Genomic DNA, 20,061 nt, shown 5'->3' on the forward strand with positions numbered 1-20,061 from the left:
GCAGGCTAACGGTGCCAGACGCCCGCCTGTCCTCCGCTCTCGTCCTCATTGACTCCAACCTTGCATGACGCAGTCGGAGAGGAGCAACAGAGTCAACCATGGGCTTGCAGGCCTCCAGGTCTCCAGGCCGTACACTCAGCTCCAGACATCACTTAAATGCCTCAGAGACAGCAAAGCACCAGATCACTCAATTGGCCCAAAAACATTATCAAAATGTAAATCACAAGCTTCAACCACACACAGCTTAGCAGCAGAATCATATTTGAAAGAAGTAAAAGAAGCAGTTTTTTTAACTGTCAGCAGGGTGTCGCCGTTGGCCGTGCTGTTTGCTAGTGGCATCTTTAATGTTAATTAGTGTGATCACAGTCAAATTGCCCAAGGCAGTTGATTAAAAAGGTTGTGAAATAGGTTGTTTTATGGTAGTACAGTACAGTATATCAAAAGTTATTATAAGTTACAATAAATAGTGCAAAAGGGAGGTAGTGAGGTAGTCTTCCTGGGCTCATGGACTGTTCAGAAATCTGATGGCAGAGGGGAAGAAGCTGTTTCAAAGACGGTGAGTGTGGATCTTCAGGCTCCTGTACCTTTTCCATGATGGGAGTAATCAGAAGAAGGCAGGTCCACCATGGGAGGGTTCTCAGTGATGGATGCTGCTCTCTTGAGGAGATGGTGGGAAGGCTCAACTAGCTGACACTCCACAAAGCATGCAAAAAAAAAACTTGCTCCTACATAACTTTATTCTTGAACAGGAATTTCTGGTACGCTTTTCAGCCAATTAAGTCTTTTTGAAGTATTGTTACTATGGTAATGTAGAAATATGAAGCACACGTTATGTCTGTGAAAATAACCCCAAGGTGTTAATTTGCTTTCTGCTAGCAATCATTCTGCCGCACTTGCATACTGCTTATGACTTTACTTGTGAACTGACCATAATTCTCGATACGCTCTTCTTGCTACTACATTCGGGCAGGAGGTACTGGAGCCTTAGGTCCCATACCACCAGGTTCAGGAACAGTTAATACCACTTAGCCGTCAGACACCTGAACCAGTGTAGGTAACTTCACTCACCTCAAATTGGAACTGAATCCACAACCTATAGACTCACCTTCAAGGACTCTTTGCAATTCGTGTTCTCAGAATAATTTTTATTTGCAGTCTGTCTTCTTCTGCACATTGGTCAGTTGTCAATATTTGTTCCTGTATAATTTTTCATAACTTCTATTGTACTTTTTATGTTTGCCTGTAAATGCCTGAAATAAAATAAATCTTAAAGTAGTATAAAGTTTTGACTTACTTACTGCCTGTTATGCCGCTGGCATTTAGGGCCGCAATTAAGGTCCTCAGTCTCTGGTGGTGTTCAAGTTTTCTCGGTTTTCACCACTGTCAGTCATGCAAGTTCCAGGGGAAGGCTCAGGAATACCATCACACTCAGATGTAGGAGGACTCTTTTCACTGCTTCCATAGCAGTTCCGTTGGACCAGTCAGGATTGTTAGCCCTGAGCTGAACCCCTGAACCAGGACACAAGTGGACTGCTCTTCATTTGGCCTCTTCCTTTTGGCCTGTTTGGCTGTTTACCAAAAGCCAAAGTACAAAGCCGGTATAGGTCTCCAGGTCATTGAGGCACGCAAGCCTCCACACCTCGACAAGGTTGTGGTCCTCTTGGATAAGATGACTTTCGTGATAAATTTACTTTCAACTTTGAACATGTTTTCTAATCATCACCTAGCCTCTACAGCAGGGGTTCCCGACCTTAATTTAAGTAATGGGCCTCTACTTTTAGCCAAGGGCACTGTGGACCCCGGGTTGGAAACCCCTGCTCTTTGGGATGAATGCATGTAGGTTTTTTTTTCCCAGTCAGATTAGGTAAGACTAGAACTAGAGGCTATAGGCTTAGGTGAAGGGGAAATATTTATGGAGAATCTGAAGGGAAACTTCTTACTCATAGGGTGGTGCGAATGAGCAACGAACTGCAAGCAGAAGTGAGAGATGCGGGTTGAACTATAGCAACTAAGAGAAGGTTGGATAAGTACATGTATGGGAGGGTTTGGAAGGATATGACCAGGTGCAGATAGATGGAGTGAGGAAGAAGATCAGGTCGGCATGCACTAACCGGGCCGAAGGGCCTGTTTCTGGGCCGTAGTCCTCTCCGACTCTCTATTTTGCATGCATCTATCATTCTTAACACACCTATATGATCATACTTCTCTGTCAATGCAGCATGAACTGTGGACTTTGTCTACACTTCTCATGGCCTCAGTAAAGTAGCTAGCATAATCAAAGACTCCATCCAGCTCCTTCTTCTCCCTTCTCCCAAAAGCCAGGCTCAAAGACAAGTTCTATCCCACTGTTTATAAGACTATTAAATGACTCCTATTATGATAAACATGGACTTTTTACTTCACAATCTCTTGTTATGACCTTGTGTCTTATTGTCTGCCTGCATTTCACTTTCTCTGTAACTGCAATATTTCATTCTGCATCTTGTTATTTTACCTTGATTCAGATTCAGATTACTTTGCTGTTTGTACATCTTGTTCATTTTCGTGTGTTGGGTGTTTGATGTCTACTTTGAACGGGTTCGATGGTGTTTCTTTGTTACATGGCTATCTGCAGAAAGATGAATCTCAGAGTTGTGTACTGTATCCATACTTAGACAATAAATGTACTTTGACTTTACCTGTACATCAGAACATACAGTGTAATGCATAATTTGTGCTAACAAGCAACACACTGTGCTGGGGGGGTGCCAGCAAGCGTCACCACACATTCTGGCACCAACATATCCAGCCCACAATGTTCAGCAGAACAACACAGAACACAGCAAGCAGCGAGACAACAACAGAAAAACAAGTTCCTTTTCTTCATCCTACCCACACAAATACATGGACAGTCCTCCAACTCCATGCCTCCAGTCTCCAGACTTCAGCCATTGAGCACCATCTTCTAGACTTCTGATCAACCTTTATGCTTCAATCTTTGGTAATGACCCCCAAACTTCAGCCTCAAACTCCGAACTTGCTGACTGACCAGCCCTCATGGCTCCTCATGCCTCCTGCTTGCACAGACAACTGATTCCGGGATCCACCAGCCATCCACCCTTACCCAAACTCCACTCTCTGCTCCCAAAGCTATTCCTATGAACCTAGAAAACAACAAAGTCAGATCCACGATGTCGATGGAGACCGTGCATTACTGCAGCTTGGCACCATCTTGACTAGAAGATATACCTTATGCTACGTCAGTGCACTGTTGTAATTAATTCATCTGTATAAAAAGCAAACAAGACAAATTTATCACTGTACCTCAGCGTATATGACAATGATGGACCAACTTACAAATTTTGAGGGGAGGACAGCTCTTGCAAGCTACTGTTAATCTTGAGAGTTGCCAACATTTTGTACATATCCTTGTAAATTTATCCTCCTTCGACAGATTCCAAACTATAATTTATTTCTGGCCATCTATTATTCTGAATGAATTGTATCTGAATCTTTGATTAGATTCCAAATTTTAACTCATTCTTGATCTTCTGTATTCCACATTTACTGGAAAACCAGAAGGAAACTGTGGAGGCACTCCCTCTCGTGGTGTAATACACAAGGCCACTATTTCTTCAGTGAACTGACAATGGAAGTTTCACTTGCTTTCTTGAGAGATGAGTAGGATGCAGAGGAGGAAGTGTTGAGGTGACTTACGCTCAGTGGCCACTTTATTAGGTCCACCTGTACACCTACTCGTTAAATCAAATATCTAATCAGCTAATCAAGTGGCAGTAACTCAATACATAAAAGTGTGTAGACATGGTCAAGAGGTTCAGTTGTTGTTCAAACCAAACATCAGAATAGGGAAGAATTGTGATCTAAGTGACCTTTTCTGTGGAGTGATTGTTGGTGTCAGATGGGGTGGTTTGATTATCTCAGAAACTGCTGATCTCCTGGGATTTTTATGCACAGCAGTCTCTAGAGTTTATAGAGAATGGAGCAAAAACCAAAAAAAAAAAATCATCTAGTGAGCAGAAAATGCCTCGTTAACGAGAGAGGTCATAGGAGAATAGCCAGATTGATTCAAGCTGACAGGAAGGCGACAACAACTCAGATAACTACACGTTACAACGGTGGTGTGCAGCAGAGCATCTCTGAACAAACAACACATCAGGTCTTGAAGTGGTTGGGCCACAGCAGCAGAAGACCATGAAAAAACTTACACATCATGCCAAATTTAAATTGCGCAGTGGCAGCAACATCAGTAACCCCAGCAATCCCACCCCCCCCCAACCATGCAGAAAAATAAATTGGGCAAACTATGAGAACATCAAATGCTAAACCTCACTGCACCAAAGGAAACTTACAATTCACACCAATTTCTTTTTGTATGGGGGGGGTGTGGGTGGTTTGGGGTTTGATGTTCTCACAGTCCGCCCAAGTTGTTTCCTGCATAGGGGGTGGGTGGATTGTTTGATACTCATGCTGCTGTGACGTGATTTAATTTGGGGGTGATTTTTTTTGTGGGGGATGGGGTTTGATGTTTTTCTTTGAACGACTCCATGGTTTTCTTTGCTTCATGGCTATTTGGAGAAGACAAATATCAGAGTTGTATACTGCATACATACTTTGATAATAAATGAACTTTTGAACCTTTTGAACCTTTGAACATACACTCAATGGCCAATTTATTAGTTACAGAAGGTACCTCATGAAGTGGCCAATCAGTGTATGTTTACAAAGGGAATTGAGAACGTTGGTCTGAGACAGCTGTACATGAAGAGTTCAATTTCAGGGTGCAGGGGATAAAAAAGAGGAAATAAGAAGAAAACTTTTTCGGCCAATGAGTGGTTACATTGTGAAATGTTTTGGGAGAACAATGTTAAAAGAAACGGCAATGAATGAGTTTGAGGCAACTACTCTGTTGAGAGAAAAGGAAGTGGTTATAAAATTGGCAAGAAGAGTTTTCGTTGAGAGGAATGATGATGCAATAGACAAGTTACAGGAGGAACTCAGCTGATCAAACCTCATCTATGTAAGGAATTGGACATGGACAGTTAACGTTTGGGTAAAAGCTGCCCATTTCCCATCAAATATGCTATGCAAGTTGATTGGTTGGTTAAGATGGGTTGGCCTTTATTAGTTGGGGGATTGACCTGCAAGATCTGTGAGGTAATAGTTTTTTCATTGCAGCACAACGCAGAATAGGCCCTTCTGACACACCAAGCCACGCCACCCAGCAGTCCCTCGATCTAATCCTAGCCTGATTACGCAACAATTTACAATGACCAATGAACCTACCGACTGATATTAAAGCTCATTCTGAATAAGAAGTATATAAAAAATAAATAAATAGTGCAAAAAAGAGAGCAAAATAGAAAGGTAGTGTTCATGGTTTCATGAACTGTTCAGAAATCTGATGGCAGACAGGAAAAAATTGTTCCTTAGATATTCAGTATACTCCTGTACTGCCTCCCTGATGGTAGCAATGAGAAGAGAGCGTGTCCCAGATGGTTAGGCTCCTTAGTGATGGATGCCGTAGTTGTGGCACTGACTCTTGAAGATATCCTTAGTGATGGATGCTGCCTTTTGAAGATGTTCTTGATGGTGAAGAGGATTGTGCCCATAATAGAGTTAGCTGAGTTTACAACCCTCTGTTAATTTTTTTTAATCATTTGGCACTGATGAAGGGTTTTGATCTGAATTCCGCTCTTATAGATGCTGGCTGACCTCCTGAGTTCCTCCGGCACTTTATGTGTGTTGCCCATGAACCAATGTGTGTTATCCACCCACCCTGCTCATGGATTGTTTGTCCCACTTCTGGGGAAGAGGCTACGTAGCATCCATGCCAGGACCACCAGACTCAAAACAGTTACTTTCCCCAAGCAGTGAGGCTGATCAACACCTCCTCCCACTAACCCACCCTCCACACCCCCAACCACCTCTACTTTATCATTTCCTGTCAATCACCTATGTACAGACACTCCTGTGCCTACTGTCACTTTATACAGTCTATGTATATAAGCTATCTTATGTAGTTACATTATTTTGCTCTTTATCTTGTTGTATTATTTTGTGCTGCATTCAGTCCAGAGTAACAATTATTTCGTTCTCCCTTACACTTGTGTACTGGAATTAACATTAAGCAATCTTGAGTCTTGAATCTTGAAACATACCCTCACCATTCTCTTTATTTACACTACATATTTATTTTAATAATGTAGTAATTTTGTATCTGCACTGGACTGCTGCTGCAAAACAGTAAATTTCTCATCATCTAAATCAGTGATAATAAACCTGATTCTGGTTCTGAATTCTGAAACAACACATCCTGATGGTGATACGAACTGAGCCACAGCTGTGGAATTTAACGTATGAAGAGCATTTGATGGCTCTTGGCCTGTACTCACTGTAGTTTACAAGAATATGGGGGGATCTCATTGAAACTTATGAAATATTGAAAGGCCTTGGCAGACTGGATGTGGAGAGCATGTTTCCTACTGTTCGGGAGTCCAGGACCAGAGGACACAGCCTCAGAATAGAGGGATGTCCATTTAGAACAGAGATGAGGAGGAATTTTTTTAGCCAGAGGGTGGTGAATATGTGGAATTCATTGCCACAATCAGCTGTGGTGGCCAGGTCATTGGGTATATTTAAAGCAAAGTAAGTTCTTGATTAGTAAGTGTGTCAAATTTTATGGGGAGACTGCAGGAGAATAGGGTCGAGAGGAATAATATATCATCCATGATGGATTGCCAGAACAGGCTTGATGGGCTGAATGGCCCAATTCTGCTCCTGTGTCTTATGGTCTTATAGCAGACATAAAACTATCATTGACATCGACTGTTTATTCCTCTTGATAGATGCTGCCTGAACTGCTGAGTTCCTCCAGCACTTTGTGTGTGTTGCTCAGGATTTCCAGCATCTGAAGAATCTCATGTTAATGAAATACCAGGGTTTTATTATATATAAACCTGCAGTTTATGTGATCGACCCAGATGAAGTCACAGGATTGCAGTGTGTTTTTAATCCTTAATGTAAGTGCAGCTTTGGTTTATTTCTCCCTGCTGTGGCAATTAAAAGCACGTGTATCTCATATTTCGGTCCTCGTTTAACTCCAATATGAAACTCTCTGGGGAAGCAGTTCGCAGTTCTCGGTGGAGCCGACAGCAGATACTTAATCTGTAGTTTGGAGTTCTACACATTAGGCAAATCAGATCACTGACAGCAAATTAATTATGTGGGGGCTTGTACTCTGTGGGAATACGGTGTGCAGTTACACACCAAGAGGGAATGAACGCTGCCCTCCACTGAGCACATCTCCAAGGAGCTCCTGCTGCAGCAAAGCAGCATCCCTCATCAAGGGCCTCTACCATCCAGGCCACGCTCTCTTCTCACTGCTGCCACCCGAAAGGAGGTACAGGAGCTTCAGGGCTCACACCACCAGGTTCAGGAACAGTTATTTCCCCTCAAACATTGGGCTCTTGAACCAGAGGGGATAACTTCACTCAACTTCACTTCCCCCTAACACTGAACTGTTCCCACACCCTATATACTACTTTCAAGGACTCTTCATCTCATGTTCTCAATATTTATTGCTTATTTATTTTTTATTATTATTATTATTTTCTCTCTTTTGGTATTTGGGTAATTTGTTGTTTTTTTTGCACATTGGTTGTTGTCCATCCTGTTGGGTGCATTCTTTCATTGATTCTATTATGTTTCTTGTATTTACTGTGAATACTTGCAAGAAAGTTAATCTCAGGGTTATATGTGGTGACGTACGAGGGGTAATTGATAAGTTCGTGACCTAAGGTACAAGGAATCAATTTTAGAAAACCTGGCACATTTATTTTACAACATAGTCCCCTCCTACATTTACACATTTAGTCCAGCGGTCGTGGAGCATACGGATCTTGGACATCCAGAAAGTGCCCACAGCAGGGATAATTGATAAGTTCGTGGCCTATGGTAGAAGGAGATGAGTTATACAGCTCTCGTTACATGCACATGCAGGACAACTCTGAGTGATTATGCAGAAAGTTTGAAGTTAATAACTCATCTCTTTCTACCGTAGGCCACAGACTTTTCAATCACCCCAGATGAGTTATTAACTGATGAGTTAACTTCAAACTTTTTGCATAATCACTCAAAGAGTTGACCTGTATGTGCATGTAATGAGAGCTGTATAACTCATCCCCTTCTACCGTAGGCCACACACTTATCAATCACCCCTGATGAGTTAACTTCAGACTTTCTGCATAATCACTCAAAGAGTTGACCTGCATGTGCATGTAATGAGGGCTGTATAACTCATCTCCTTCTACCGTAGGCCACAAACTTATCAATCACCCCTCCTGTGGACATTTTCTAGAGGTCCAAGATCCGTATGCTCCATGACCACTGGACTAAGTGTGTAAATGTAGAAGGGGACTATGTTGAAAAATAAATATGTTAGGTTTTCTAAAATTGAGTTCTTCTACTTTAGGCCACAAACTTATCAATCACCCCTCGTGTATGTTTGTTGTTGTTCGTCATTAATTCAAGTCCATCTCTTCGTGACCTCATGGACCATAGGGTCCATAGGGTTTTCATGGCAAGATATGGAAGTAGATTGCCAGACCTTTCTTCCGCACAGATATTGCTGCTGCCCAGGTTGGGACTCGGCCGGGTTTGAACTCAGGACCTTCAGCCTTGAAGTCCAGTGCTGATGCCATTACACCACCAGCCGACATATATGTACTGTGATAATAAACTTACTTGGAACTTCTTGAGTGAGAGGGGGGTGGGAAGAACTCTGTATTTCATATTTGGATAGGGTGGTTTTTTTAATGAATCAGTTTTGAAACTGAGTGTAATCAAAAATGTGAACATTTATTACTCATTCTTAACAGCTGTGCTGAACTGTCTCTCTGTCTCCTTCAACTAATTCTGAAGTTACACATATACCCCTGTTGGCCAGGATTTTCGAAGGTTTAGACCTGTTGACAAAGAAGAACTAATGTTTTTTTTATCTTATGAGGATAGGTTGAGTGGGCTGGGGCTTTTCTCTTTGGAGCAAAGGAGAATGAGAGATGACTTAATAGGGATGTACAAGATGATAAGAGGTACAGATCAAATGGATACCCAGGAACTTTTTTCCCAAGTCGACAAAGGCTAATATCAGAGGACGTACTTTCAAGGTGAGTGGGAGAAAGTTAGTGGTGGATGTCTGGAATGTACTGCCATGTGGTGTATGAGGCTGATACATTAGGTACGTGAATGAAAGAAAAGTGGAATGCTATGGGGAGAGGAAGGGTTAGATTGATCTGAGAGTAGATTAAAAGGTCATGGGCTGAAGGGCTTGTACTATACTGTACTAGTCTACCTTCCATGGTATATGTTCTAGCCAGACTGGCTTTCCTGTGCGTACATTGCCTTTGTCCTTGATGCCACCTTGCTGGCTTAGGATGAAGCTATCGGAATAGTCTTGGCGATAGTTGGTGTGATGCCAATCATGCAGGTTGTTTTGTCCTGGATAGTGTTTGAGCTTCTAGAGAGTTGTTGGCACTATGTCCATCCACACAGGTGGAGAGTATTCCTTCACACTCCTGCTTTGCATCTTATAGATGGGGCAAAGGTCTTGGGAGGAGATGAGTCTCCTGTGGTAATATACACTGGGAATCAACATCTCAGGCTTCCAACATATTGATGCAATCACAAAGAAGGTAAACAGTAACTATTTCATTAGGAGCTTGAGGTGATTTGGGATGTCACCAAAGACTCTAGCACATTTCTAAAGATGTACCATGGAGAGTATTCTGACTGGTTGCATCACCGTCTGGTAAGGAGGCTCCAATGAACAGGATCGAAAGAGTCTGCAGGGGGTTGTAGATTCCACAAGCACAACCCTCCCCACAAGGACATCTTCAAAAGCTGGTGTTTCAAGAAAGTGGGATCCATTATGAAGCACCCTAACTGTCCAGTACATGCCTTCTTCTCTTTAGTACCATCAGGGAGGAGGTACAGGAGCCTGAAGATCCTCACTCAACATCTTCCCCTCCACCATTAGATTTCTGAACGATCCATGAACACTAGCTCACTGCCTTGCCCTCTTTTGGTGTTTATTTATTTGTTGTTTATGATAATTTTACATTTTGCACTGTACTGCTGCCATAAAACACCAAATTTCATGACATATGTCAGTGACAATAAACCTGATTTTGACTGGCTCTTTTAGGTTAGTCTGGCTGATTTTCTAGTGGGTGGTGTGACACTGCTGGGACATTGATTGCTTGATAACTTTGAAAGTAAGCATATAACGATTATGGGATTGGATGGTGAGATTTAATTAAATCAAAATTAAATAGATGTATGCTCAGCCATGAGTTTATACAGGCTTATGAACAACAATAAATCAGAATCAGGTTTATTATTACTGACATACACTCAGTGGCCACCTTATTAGATACACTTACACACCTGCACGTTAATGCAACTGTCTAATCAGCCAATCGTGTGGCAGCAACTCAATGCATACAAGTATGCAGACATGGTCAAGAAGTTCAGTTGTTGTTCAGACCAAACTTCAGAATGAGGAAGAAATGTGTTCTAAGTGACTTTGTTGGTGCCAGATGGGGCAGTTTGAGTATCTCAGAAACTTGTGATCTCCTGGGATTTTCATGCACAGCAGTCTCTGGAGTTTGCAGAGAATGGTGTGAAAAACAAAAGAAAAAGTCTAATGAGTCACAGTTCTGTGGACAAAAATGGCTTGTTAATGAGGCAGGTCTGATAAGAATGGCCAGATTGGTTCAAGCTGACTGGAAGGTGACAGTAACTCAGATAACCATACATTATAACAGTGGTGTGCAGAAGAGCATCTCTGAACACACAACATGTTGAATCTTGAAGTGGATGGGCTACGGCAGCGGAAGATCATGAACATAAACCCAGTGGCCACTGTATTATGTACAAGAGGTACCTGATAAAGTGACCACCGAGTGTAGAATATGGAACAATACAGCACAGGAATATTGCTCACAATGCCTTCCCAATCTTTTAGACCATAAGAGCATAAGACGTTGGAGCAGAATTAGGCTATGCAGCCCATTGAGTTTGCACCGCCAGTGAATCATAGCTGAATCATTAGCCCTCTCAACCCCATTCTCCTACCTTCTCCCCGTAATCTTTGATGCCCTGAACCTGTCGACCTCTGCCTTAAATATATCCAATGACTTGGCCTCCACAGCCGTCTATGGCAGTGAGTTCCTCAGATTACCACCCCTCTGGCTAAAGAAGTCCCTCCTCATCTCTCTTCTAAAGAGACATCCCTCTGTTCCTGAGGCTGTGCCCTCTGGCCCTAGACTACAGGAACCATCCTCTCCACTTCCACTCAATCTAGGTCTTTCAATATTCAGTAGGTTTCAATGAGATCCCCCCCCCCCCCCATTCTTCTAAACTTCAGCAAGTACAGTCTCCTCTGGCTCCAATGCCTGCTCCTAATAAGTTAACCCTTTCATTCCCAGAGGCATTCCCATGAAACTCCTCTGGGTCCTCTCCAATACCCGCACATTTTTCTTAGATAACAATCCCAAAACCATTCACGATACTCCAAGCGTGGTCTGACCAATGCCTTAAAAAGCCTCAGGATTACGTCCTTGCTTTTATATTCTAGTCCTCTCAAAATGGATGCTAACATTGCATTTGACTTCCTTACCGCTGACTCAACCTGCTAGATATCATTTAAGGAATCCTGCACAATGACCCTTTACACCTCTGCTTTTAGAATTTTCTCCCTGTTTCTCCATAGAAGATAGTCTATGCCATTATTACTTCTACCAATGTGCATGACCATACACTTGCCTACACCATATTCCATCTGTTTTTAACCTACTCTAAGATCAATCTAACCTTCCTCTGCCACATAGCCCTCCATTTTTCTTATGTCCACGTGTGTATCTACGAGTCTGTTAAATGTCTTTAATGCACCTGCCTCTACCACCACCCCTGGCAGTGTGTTCCATGCAATCACCACTCTCAGTGTAAAGAACATATCTCTGATCTCCCCCCTATCCTTTCCTCCTATCACCTAAAGATTATGCCCCTGGTATTATTTTTTTATTTAGTGATACACCAAGGAGTAGACCCTTTTGGCCCTCAGAGCCACACCGCCCCTACAACTCCTGACAAACCCGATTAACCATAACCTAAGCATGGAACAATTCACCTACCCAGTATGTCTTTGGACTGTGGGAGGAAACCAGAGCACCCGGAGAAAACCCACACATTCCATAGGGAGGATGTACAGAAATTCCTTACAGAATGGCACCAGAATTGAACAATAAACTCTGGAATGCCCCAAGCTGTTATAATGTTATGCTAACTGCTACCATGGGCCATAGTCATATCCACCCTGGTAAAAAGTCTCTGGCTATCCACCTGTTCTATGCCTCTTATTATCTCATATATCTCTATCATGTCACCCCTCATCCTGTATCGGTCCAAAGAGAAAAGCCCTTGCTCATTCAGCCCATCCCCATATAACATGGCCTGTGGTGCAGGCAGTACCCTGGTAAATCTCCACTGCATCCTCTCTAAAGCTTCTACATCTTTCACAGAATGAGGTCACCAAAACTGAACAAAATATTCTAAGTGTGGTCTAACCAGGGTTTTATAGAGTTGCAACATTACCTCATGGCTCTTGAACTCAATCCCAAATAATGAAGGCCAACTCACTACACACCTTCTTAACCACCCTATCAATTTACAGTACTGAGCAAAGGTCTTAGGCACATACTTACAGCTAGGGTGCCCATGGCTTTTGCAAAGTACTCATATATGAGTGATGATAACACTGATTCTGATATTGTGGACTGAGGGTAGAAAGGGGGCAGGGAGAGGGGAATCATGTTTGGGAAAAGAAGAAGGGAGAGGGGAGGGAACGGGAAGCACCAGAGGGACTTTCTGTAACGATCAATAAACCAACTGTATGGAATCAAATGACATTGCCTGGTGTCTCAGGGCTGAGTGTGTCGGCACCCGCGCCACCCCCCACCCCCGCCCTGTCCCTGGCACTCCTCTGCCACCTGTCCCACACACCTCCCGCAGCGTTCCACCCTTGAGATTCCCTACATCCTTTGCTTCTGCCAGATTTACGAACTTGCTTACTGCTCCACATTGACAAATACAGTACTGTGCAAAAATCTTAGGCACCTAGCTGTGTATATATGCCTAAGACTTTTGCTCAGTACTGTATAATGTCATGAAATTTGTTTTGAAGATATTTTAAAAAATAATATAAGTTACAAAAATGAATAAAATTGTGAATGATAAATAATTACAGTTTGTCAATTTCTTACTTCACAGTAGTTCCATGATACTATCATTCAACAGTTGTAAGGGACATTGGAAATTGATGGGTGGATGGAATTAGGCACGGATCCACCATAGAGCTGTGGAATGTTGGTACTAGGGACCAAATAGCCTAATGCTATACTTCTGTCTCTTGTCTATTCCCATGACGAATAGCTACTGTATCTTGCTGTCCCATTCTATGTTATTGCTTGTTGGTTGGTTGTTTCCAGCTCTATCAGATACTGGAACTACTTGATCACTTCCAGGAATAGCCGTGACTAATTTTAATTAGTTTGCGCTAAATCCAAGTTGTCAACTGTAAATTAGATCACAATATGTCCCAACACCAACCCTGGGAAACTCCACTCGCCAATTAACTGTACAATTCCTCAAAAATGTTTGCACTGCTGTGTCACTGTTCTTTTGATGCGCATTTATGCAGAATTGTAATGACTTGCCATAGATGGCCCAGAGGCAGCAAAATCGGCTTCTAAAGAGATTGGAGTCTCCAAGATCATCAACAAGCAGTTTGTTAAATTATCACATGTTATCTTGCTCCTGTACAGCAGTTAAATCTGCGTACCTCCGATTCACTTTTGCCAATTGTGTTGCTTTTTGTGAGGTGACTTCTAGAGCACGTCTCAGAATCAGCATCAGGTTTAATAGCACTTACATACGGTCAGCGCTGTAGTGGCATCTGTACCGGACTTTGAGGTGAGTGTTCGCAGGTTTAAATCCGGCCGGCTTCTTGTATGCTTTCCATCCGTGCTGGGTTGAGTGTCGAGCTAGCAACTCGGCCTCATAAAAAAACAGACAAATGCTAAAGAAGGTTGGCGTCCAATGTGCCACAGGGCGTGGAGAGGAACAACAACAACAGTACTTTGCACAGATATATAACTAGGGTATCTAAGAATTTTGCACACTACTGTAGTATTTTTTATGTATTGCACTGTATGTCACAAAAAAAAACAAATTTCATGGCATATGTGAGTGATGATATGGGTCTCTATTGTGCACTGAGAGTGGGAAGGGGACAGGGAGAAGGGAATCATGGTTGGTTAAAGGGGAAGGAAGAGGGAAGGGAGCAAGAAGCATCAGAGAGATATTCTGTAATGATCAATAAATCAATTATTTGGAATCAAATGTCCTTGGCCTGGTGTCTCAGGAATGGGTGTGTCTGTACCCACACCAACCCCTACCCCTGGCACTTCTCTGCCACCTGTCCCACACACTTCCCGTGGCACTCCACCCTCAGCATTCCCAACATCCTTTACTCCTGCTAGAGTTATAAACTCGCTCTCCACTCCTCGATGACAAATAGAGTACTGTGCAAAAGTCTTAGGCACCTTTGCTGTGTATATATACCTAAGACAATACCATATGTCATAAAATGTGTTACTTTGTGGCAGCAGTACAGTGCACAACATAACATGATTATAAGGTTTAAAATAATACTTTATACTTTATTGTCACCAAACAATTGATACTAGAACGTACAATCATCGCAGGGATATTTGATTCTGCGCTTCGCGTTCCCTGGAGTACAAATTTAAATTTATTAAAAATTTAAATTATGAATCATAAATAGAAAATAGAAAAGGGAAAGTAAGGTAGTGCAAAAAAAAACCAAGAGGCAGGTCCGGATATTTGGAGGGTACGGCCCAGATCCAGGTCAGGATCCGTTCAGCAGTCTTATCACAGTTGGAAAGAAGCTGTTCCCAAATCTGGGACAAAAATGAACAAATAGTGAAAAAAGAGACCAAAATAGTGAGCTTGTGCTCATGAGTTCACTGACCATTCAGAAATCTGATGGTGGAGGAGAAGAAACTGTCCCTAAAATGTCTTCAGGTTCCTGAACCTCCTCCTTGTTGGTAGTAATCAGAAGAGGACATGGACTAGGTGGTGAGGGGCCTTCATGACGGAAGCCACCTTCCTTTTGCAGATGTCACCGGTGGTGGGGGCGAGTGCCCAAGATGGAACTGGCTGAGTTTACAACCCTCTGCAGCTCTTTCTGCTCCTGTGCGTTGGTGCCTCTGCATAAGACAGTGATGCAACCAGTCAGAATGTTTTCCACCGTACATCTGTAGAAAATTGCTGGAGCCTTTGGGGGACATATCAAATTTCTAGCTCCTAACAAAATACTGCATAGCCATTGGTGTGCCTTCTTCGTAATTGCAACAATACATTGGACCTAGGGTAGATTTTCAGAGATGCTGACACCCAGGAATTCGAAGCTGCTCACCCTTTCCACTGCTGATCCCTCAATGGGGGCTCATTTGTGTTCCCCTAACACACTGGAAGAACTCAGCAAGTCGGGCAGCATCCGTCGAAACGATGAGTCAACGTTTCGGGCTGGAACCCTTCGTCAGGACTGAAGAGGGAAGGGGCAGAGGCCCTATAAAGAAGGTGGGGGAGGGTGGAAAGGAGAAGGCTGGTCGATTCCGGGTGGAAAACCAGTAAGGGGAAAGACAAGGGGGGGGGGGAGGGGAGGCAGGGAGGGGATAGGCAGGAAAGGTGAAGAAAGAATAGGGGAAAACACAATGGGTAGTAGAAGGAGGCGGAACCATGAGGGAGGTGATAGGCAGCTGAGGGAGGGGGCACAGTGAAATAGGGATAGAGAAGGGAGGGGGAGGGAATTACCGGAAGTTGTAGAATTCTGTGTTCATACCAAGGGGCTGGAGACTACCTAGACGGTATATGAGGTGTTGCTGCTCCAACCTGAGCTTAGCCTCATCATAGCCGTAAAGCAGAGTTGAAGTGGGTGGCTACCGGGAGATCCTGTCTGTTGTGGCGGACGGAGAGGAGGTGACCCCAACATTTGCAGATTATTTTGTGTTATGTGTTCTCCTAACTTCCCCTTCCTGAAGTCCACACTTACTGGCACTGAGTGCAAGGTTATTCTTGTGACGCTGCTCAACCAGCTGATCTATCTCACTCCTATGTCTGTACTTGTAAAGGATTTTCTGGCAACGCATTGGTATTTGTGTAAGAGTTTGGGAGTCCATTGATAGAAGTCAAGAGTATCCATGACTTTGAAAAATATTTATGATAGATTTTCTGGGAGTTAGTCAATATTTTCAGAGGGATTTCTGGCATGTGTCAGTATTTGTAAAGAATTTTCTGGGAGTTTGTCAGCATTAGCAAGCTATTACTAGGTATAAATCAATATTTAGACTCTACACTCTAAATCTTAGAGTAAGCACAGTGGTGTATCTAGTGATGCTACAGCTTCATAGCTTCAGTCATACTGGGTTCAGTTCTGACCTCACCAGGGTCTCTGTGGATTTTGCACATTCCTCCCCTGAGCACATGATTTCTCTCTGGATGCCCTGGATTCCTCCCATATCCCAAAGATACTGGCAGGCTAATTACAGTACCACTGCCTTGAAGAAAGGGCTGCCCCTCCTCTTTATACTGGCTACCTCCTGTCTAGTTTTCTGTCCAGATGAAGGGTCTCCACCCAAACCTTTGATTGTCTATTTCCCCCCTCAGATGCTGCCTGACCTGCTGACTTCCAGATACAGCCAGTCCATCACTGGCAATGCCCTCCCACCACTGAGTACACTTACAAGGAGCATTGCCGCAAGAAAGCAGCATCCATCGTCAAAGACACCCACCATCCAGGCCATGCTCTCTTCTCGCTACTACCAATGAGAAGGAGGTACAGGAGCCTCAGGGCCAACACCACCAGGATCAGGAACAGTTATTACCCTTCAACCATCGGGCTCCTAACCAGCAATGATCACTTCTCTCACCTCAGCTGAACTGATTCCACAACCTTCTTGCAAGGACACGTCAACTCATGTTCTCAGAATTATTTATTTTTTTATTTGCAGATTTTGTCTTATTTTTCACATTGGCTGTTTGTCAGTTTTTACTTAGGTATAAACTTTCATAAATTCTATTTTTAATAAAAATTGTTGAGTCAATGGGGACTTGCAAGATTTCTTTAGCGTCCTTAGAAAATAAAGACATTAGTGAGCTTTCTTGGCCATGCTATCAACATTGCTGGAACAGTATGGGCTAGATTATGATGTTCACATGCAGGAACGTGAAGCTGTCATCCCTCTCAATCTCAATCTCAATTCCATTTATAATTGAGGGCAAGAGTGCATCTTATCAGGCTGAGAGCTATTTATTAATCTTATAACAACGGGCTGGATGCTGTCCTTGAGCCTGGTGGCATGTGCCTTCAGCCTTTGGTATCTTCTGACCAATGAAAGAGTGAAAAAGAGAGAATGTCCTTGGGTTGGTGGGTTCTTTCAGTATTTCTATATCATTTTCCTGTTTCGAGTACTCACAACCCACAAACCCACTGTCCTAATGAAGGGTCTCAGCCCAAAACGTTGACTGTTTATTCATTTCCATAGATACTGCCTGACCTGCTGAGTTCCTCCAGCAGTTTGTGTGTGCTGTTTTGAATTTCCAGCATCTGCAAAATTTCTTGTGCTTATCATTACTAATTTAATTGGTACAAAGCTTTTTTCCCACCTCCCCCTTCTCTTCACCTGCCTATCACCTCCCCGTGGTGCCCCTCCTCCTTCTCTTTCTCCCACGAACCATTCGACTCTCCTATCAGATTCCTTCTTCTCCAGCCCTTTACCTTTCCCACCCATTCCCCAGCTTCTCTCTTCACCACTCCTCCCCCACCCACCAGGCTTCACCTATCACCTTATACTCCTTCCCCTTACCCCGACCTTGTCATGGCATCTTTCCCCTTCCTTTCCAGTCCCGATGAAGGGTCTCTGTCCAAAACAACGACTGTTTATTCATTTCCATAGATGCTGCCTGATCTGCTGAGTTCCTCCAGCTTTTTGTGTGTGTTGCATGAGCTACCTCTCCAGAGTTCCCAGATACCTAGACAAACACAGGGCCAACCATCATCACTGCTGTCTGTAAGGAGTATGTACGTTCTCCTCATGACCACGAGGGTTTCGTCAGGGTGCCCTGGTTTCCTCCCACATTCCAAAGACATGCAGGTTTGGGTTAGTGAGTTGTGGACATGTAATGTTGGCATGGCAACATCTGTGGGCTGCCCCCCGCACAACCTTGGATTGTGTTGGTCATTGACACAAATGGCACGTTTCGCTGCATGTTTCAATGTACATGTGACAAATAAAGCTAATTTTTAATCTTTTGTTATATTTTTGAAAGTTGGAAGGTGTAGAAAGTACGTTTTAGATTGAAGAAAGAGCAAAATACATTACTGGAAGAGGATACAGTATGCACTACATAAGTTTCCAATTGAGGTCCCTCAGCTCATCAGATCTCGGGGAGACCTGAGGTAGTGAGAAAGCTAACATATAATATCTGTCGTATTTTTCCTATAAAGTGCTGCTCCTGCTGTTCAAGCTGTCTCTTCCTATGGGAGTACGTCAATATTTACAAGGAGCTAAAGATACCTTCTGTGCAGTGAGCTGTGTTGGCAAGGCCAAAGAGGCTGTGATGGAATGTGCCAATACACTAAGCATTTCCACACTGATGTATTTGTGAATCACCGGACATTCTGCCACAGAGCATGAACTCTGTGCAAGAAGAAAAATCCCCTTCTGGTCCAATTCCACCAATGTTGAAGCAGGCACTTCAGAATTCTTCAATTTATTGTTTATTGTGTTGGCGTGTGGCCAAGTGGTTAAGGCGTTCATCTAGTGACTTGAAGGTCGCTAGTTCAAGCCTTGGCTGAGGCAGCGTGTGTGTCCTTGAGCAAGGCACTTAACCACACATTGCTCTGCGACGACACCAGTGCCAAGCTGTATGGGTCCTAATGCCCTTCCCTTCGGTGTCGTGGAGAGGGGAGACTTGCAGCATGGGCAACTGCTGGTCTTCCATACAACCTTGCCCAGGCCTGCGTCCTGGAAACCTTCCAAGGTGCAAATCCATGGTCTCATGAGACTAACAGATGCCTATTGTTAAACAATCATAAAAGCTGATGAACCACATGCAAAATGCTGGAGGAACTCAGCAGATCAGATAGCATCTATAGAGGGGAATAAACGGTTGATGCCTCAGGCTGAGACCCTTCATCAGTCATTGATAGTTTGATGTCTACCTGAAGACCTTAAGACATGGGAGTAGAATTAGGCCATTCAGCCCATTGAACCTGTTCTGCCATTCCATCATGGCTGGTTTATTATCCCCCTCAATCCTATTCTCCTGCCTTTCCTCGTAAACTTTGATGCCCTTACTAATCAAGAACCTGGACTGGAAAGGAAGAGGGAAGAAACCAAAATAAGAAGGTGAGGGAAGGGGGAGGAGTGCAAACTGGTAGGTGATAGGTGAGACTAGGTGAGGGGGAAGGTAGATGAGTGGGGGAGGGAGGATGAAGTAAGTATCTGGAAAGTGATAGGTGGAATGGGTAAAAGTTTAAAAAAGAAACCGAATCTGATAGGAGTGGACCATGGAAGAAAGAGTGAAGCCAGATTTCTTCTTCAGCTCTTTATTTCTTCCACGTATCAGCTTGTACCCTTCCTCCTCCCCACCCACCCCTCACCCATCTTCTTATTCTGGCTTCTCTCCCCTTCCTTTCTAGTCCTGATGAAGGGTCTCAGCCGGAAATATTGTCTCTTTATTCCTCTCCATAGATGCTGCCTGACCTGCTGAGTTCCACCACCATTTTGTGTGTTGCTCTGAATTTCCAGTATCTGTCAAATCTCTTGTGTTTATAAAAGCTGATGAACTACAGCGAGAGGAGAATCGCCCAGTCTAATGCAGCCTAGACTACCTTTGTTACATCCAATCTTGGAACGT

General features: G+C 43.4%; 1 protein-coding gene across 5 annotated transcripts in view; it reads left to right on the forward strand.

Annotated features, from left to right (window-relative positions):
- Positions 1 to 20,061, forward strand: part of LOC140196877 (exocyst complex component 6B-like) — an 877,039-nt gene that overhangs the window by 742,665 nt on the left and 114,313 nt on the right. Inside the window, exon 21 of one of the 5 annotated variants that reach the window (XM_072256774.1) lies at positions 16,807 to 17,119. The exons of the other annotated variants lie outside the window; for them this stretch is intronic. Coding sequence (XP_072112875.1) covers positions 16,807 to 16,968 — 162 coding nt within the window. The 3' untranslated portion in view covers positions 16,969 to 17,119. Of the gene's footprint in view, positions 1 to 16,806; positions 17,120 to 20,061 lie in introns of those variants that run through there. 5 annotated transcript variants of the gene reach the window in all.

Source organism: Mobula birostris, chromosome 4 (assembly GCF_030028105.1).
Source record: "Mobula birostris isolate sMobBir1 chromosome 4, sMobBir1.hap1, whole genome shotgun sequence".
Lineage (NCBI taxonomy): Eukaryota > Metazoa > Chordata > Chondrichthyes > Myliobatiformes > Myliobatidae > Mobula > Mobula birostris.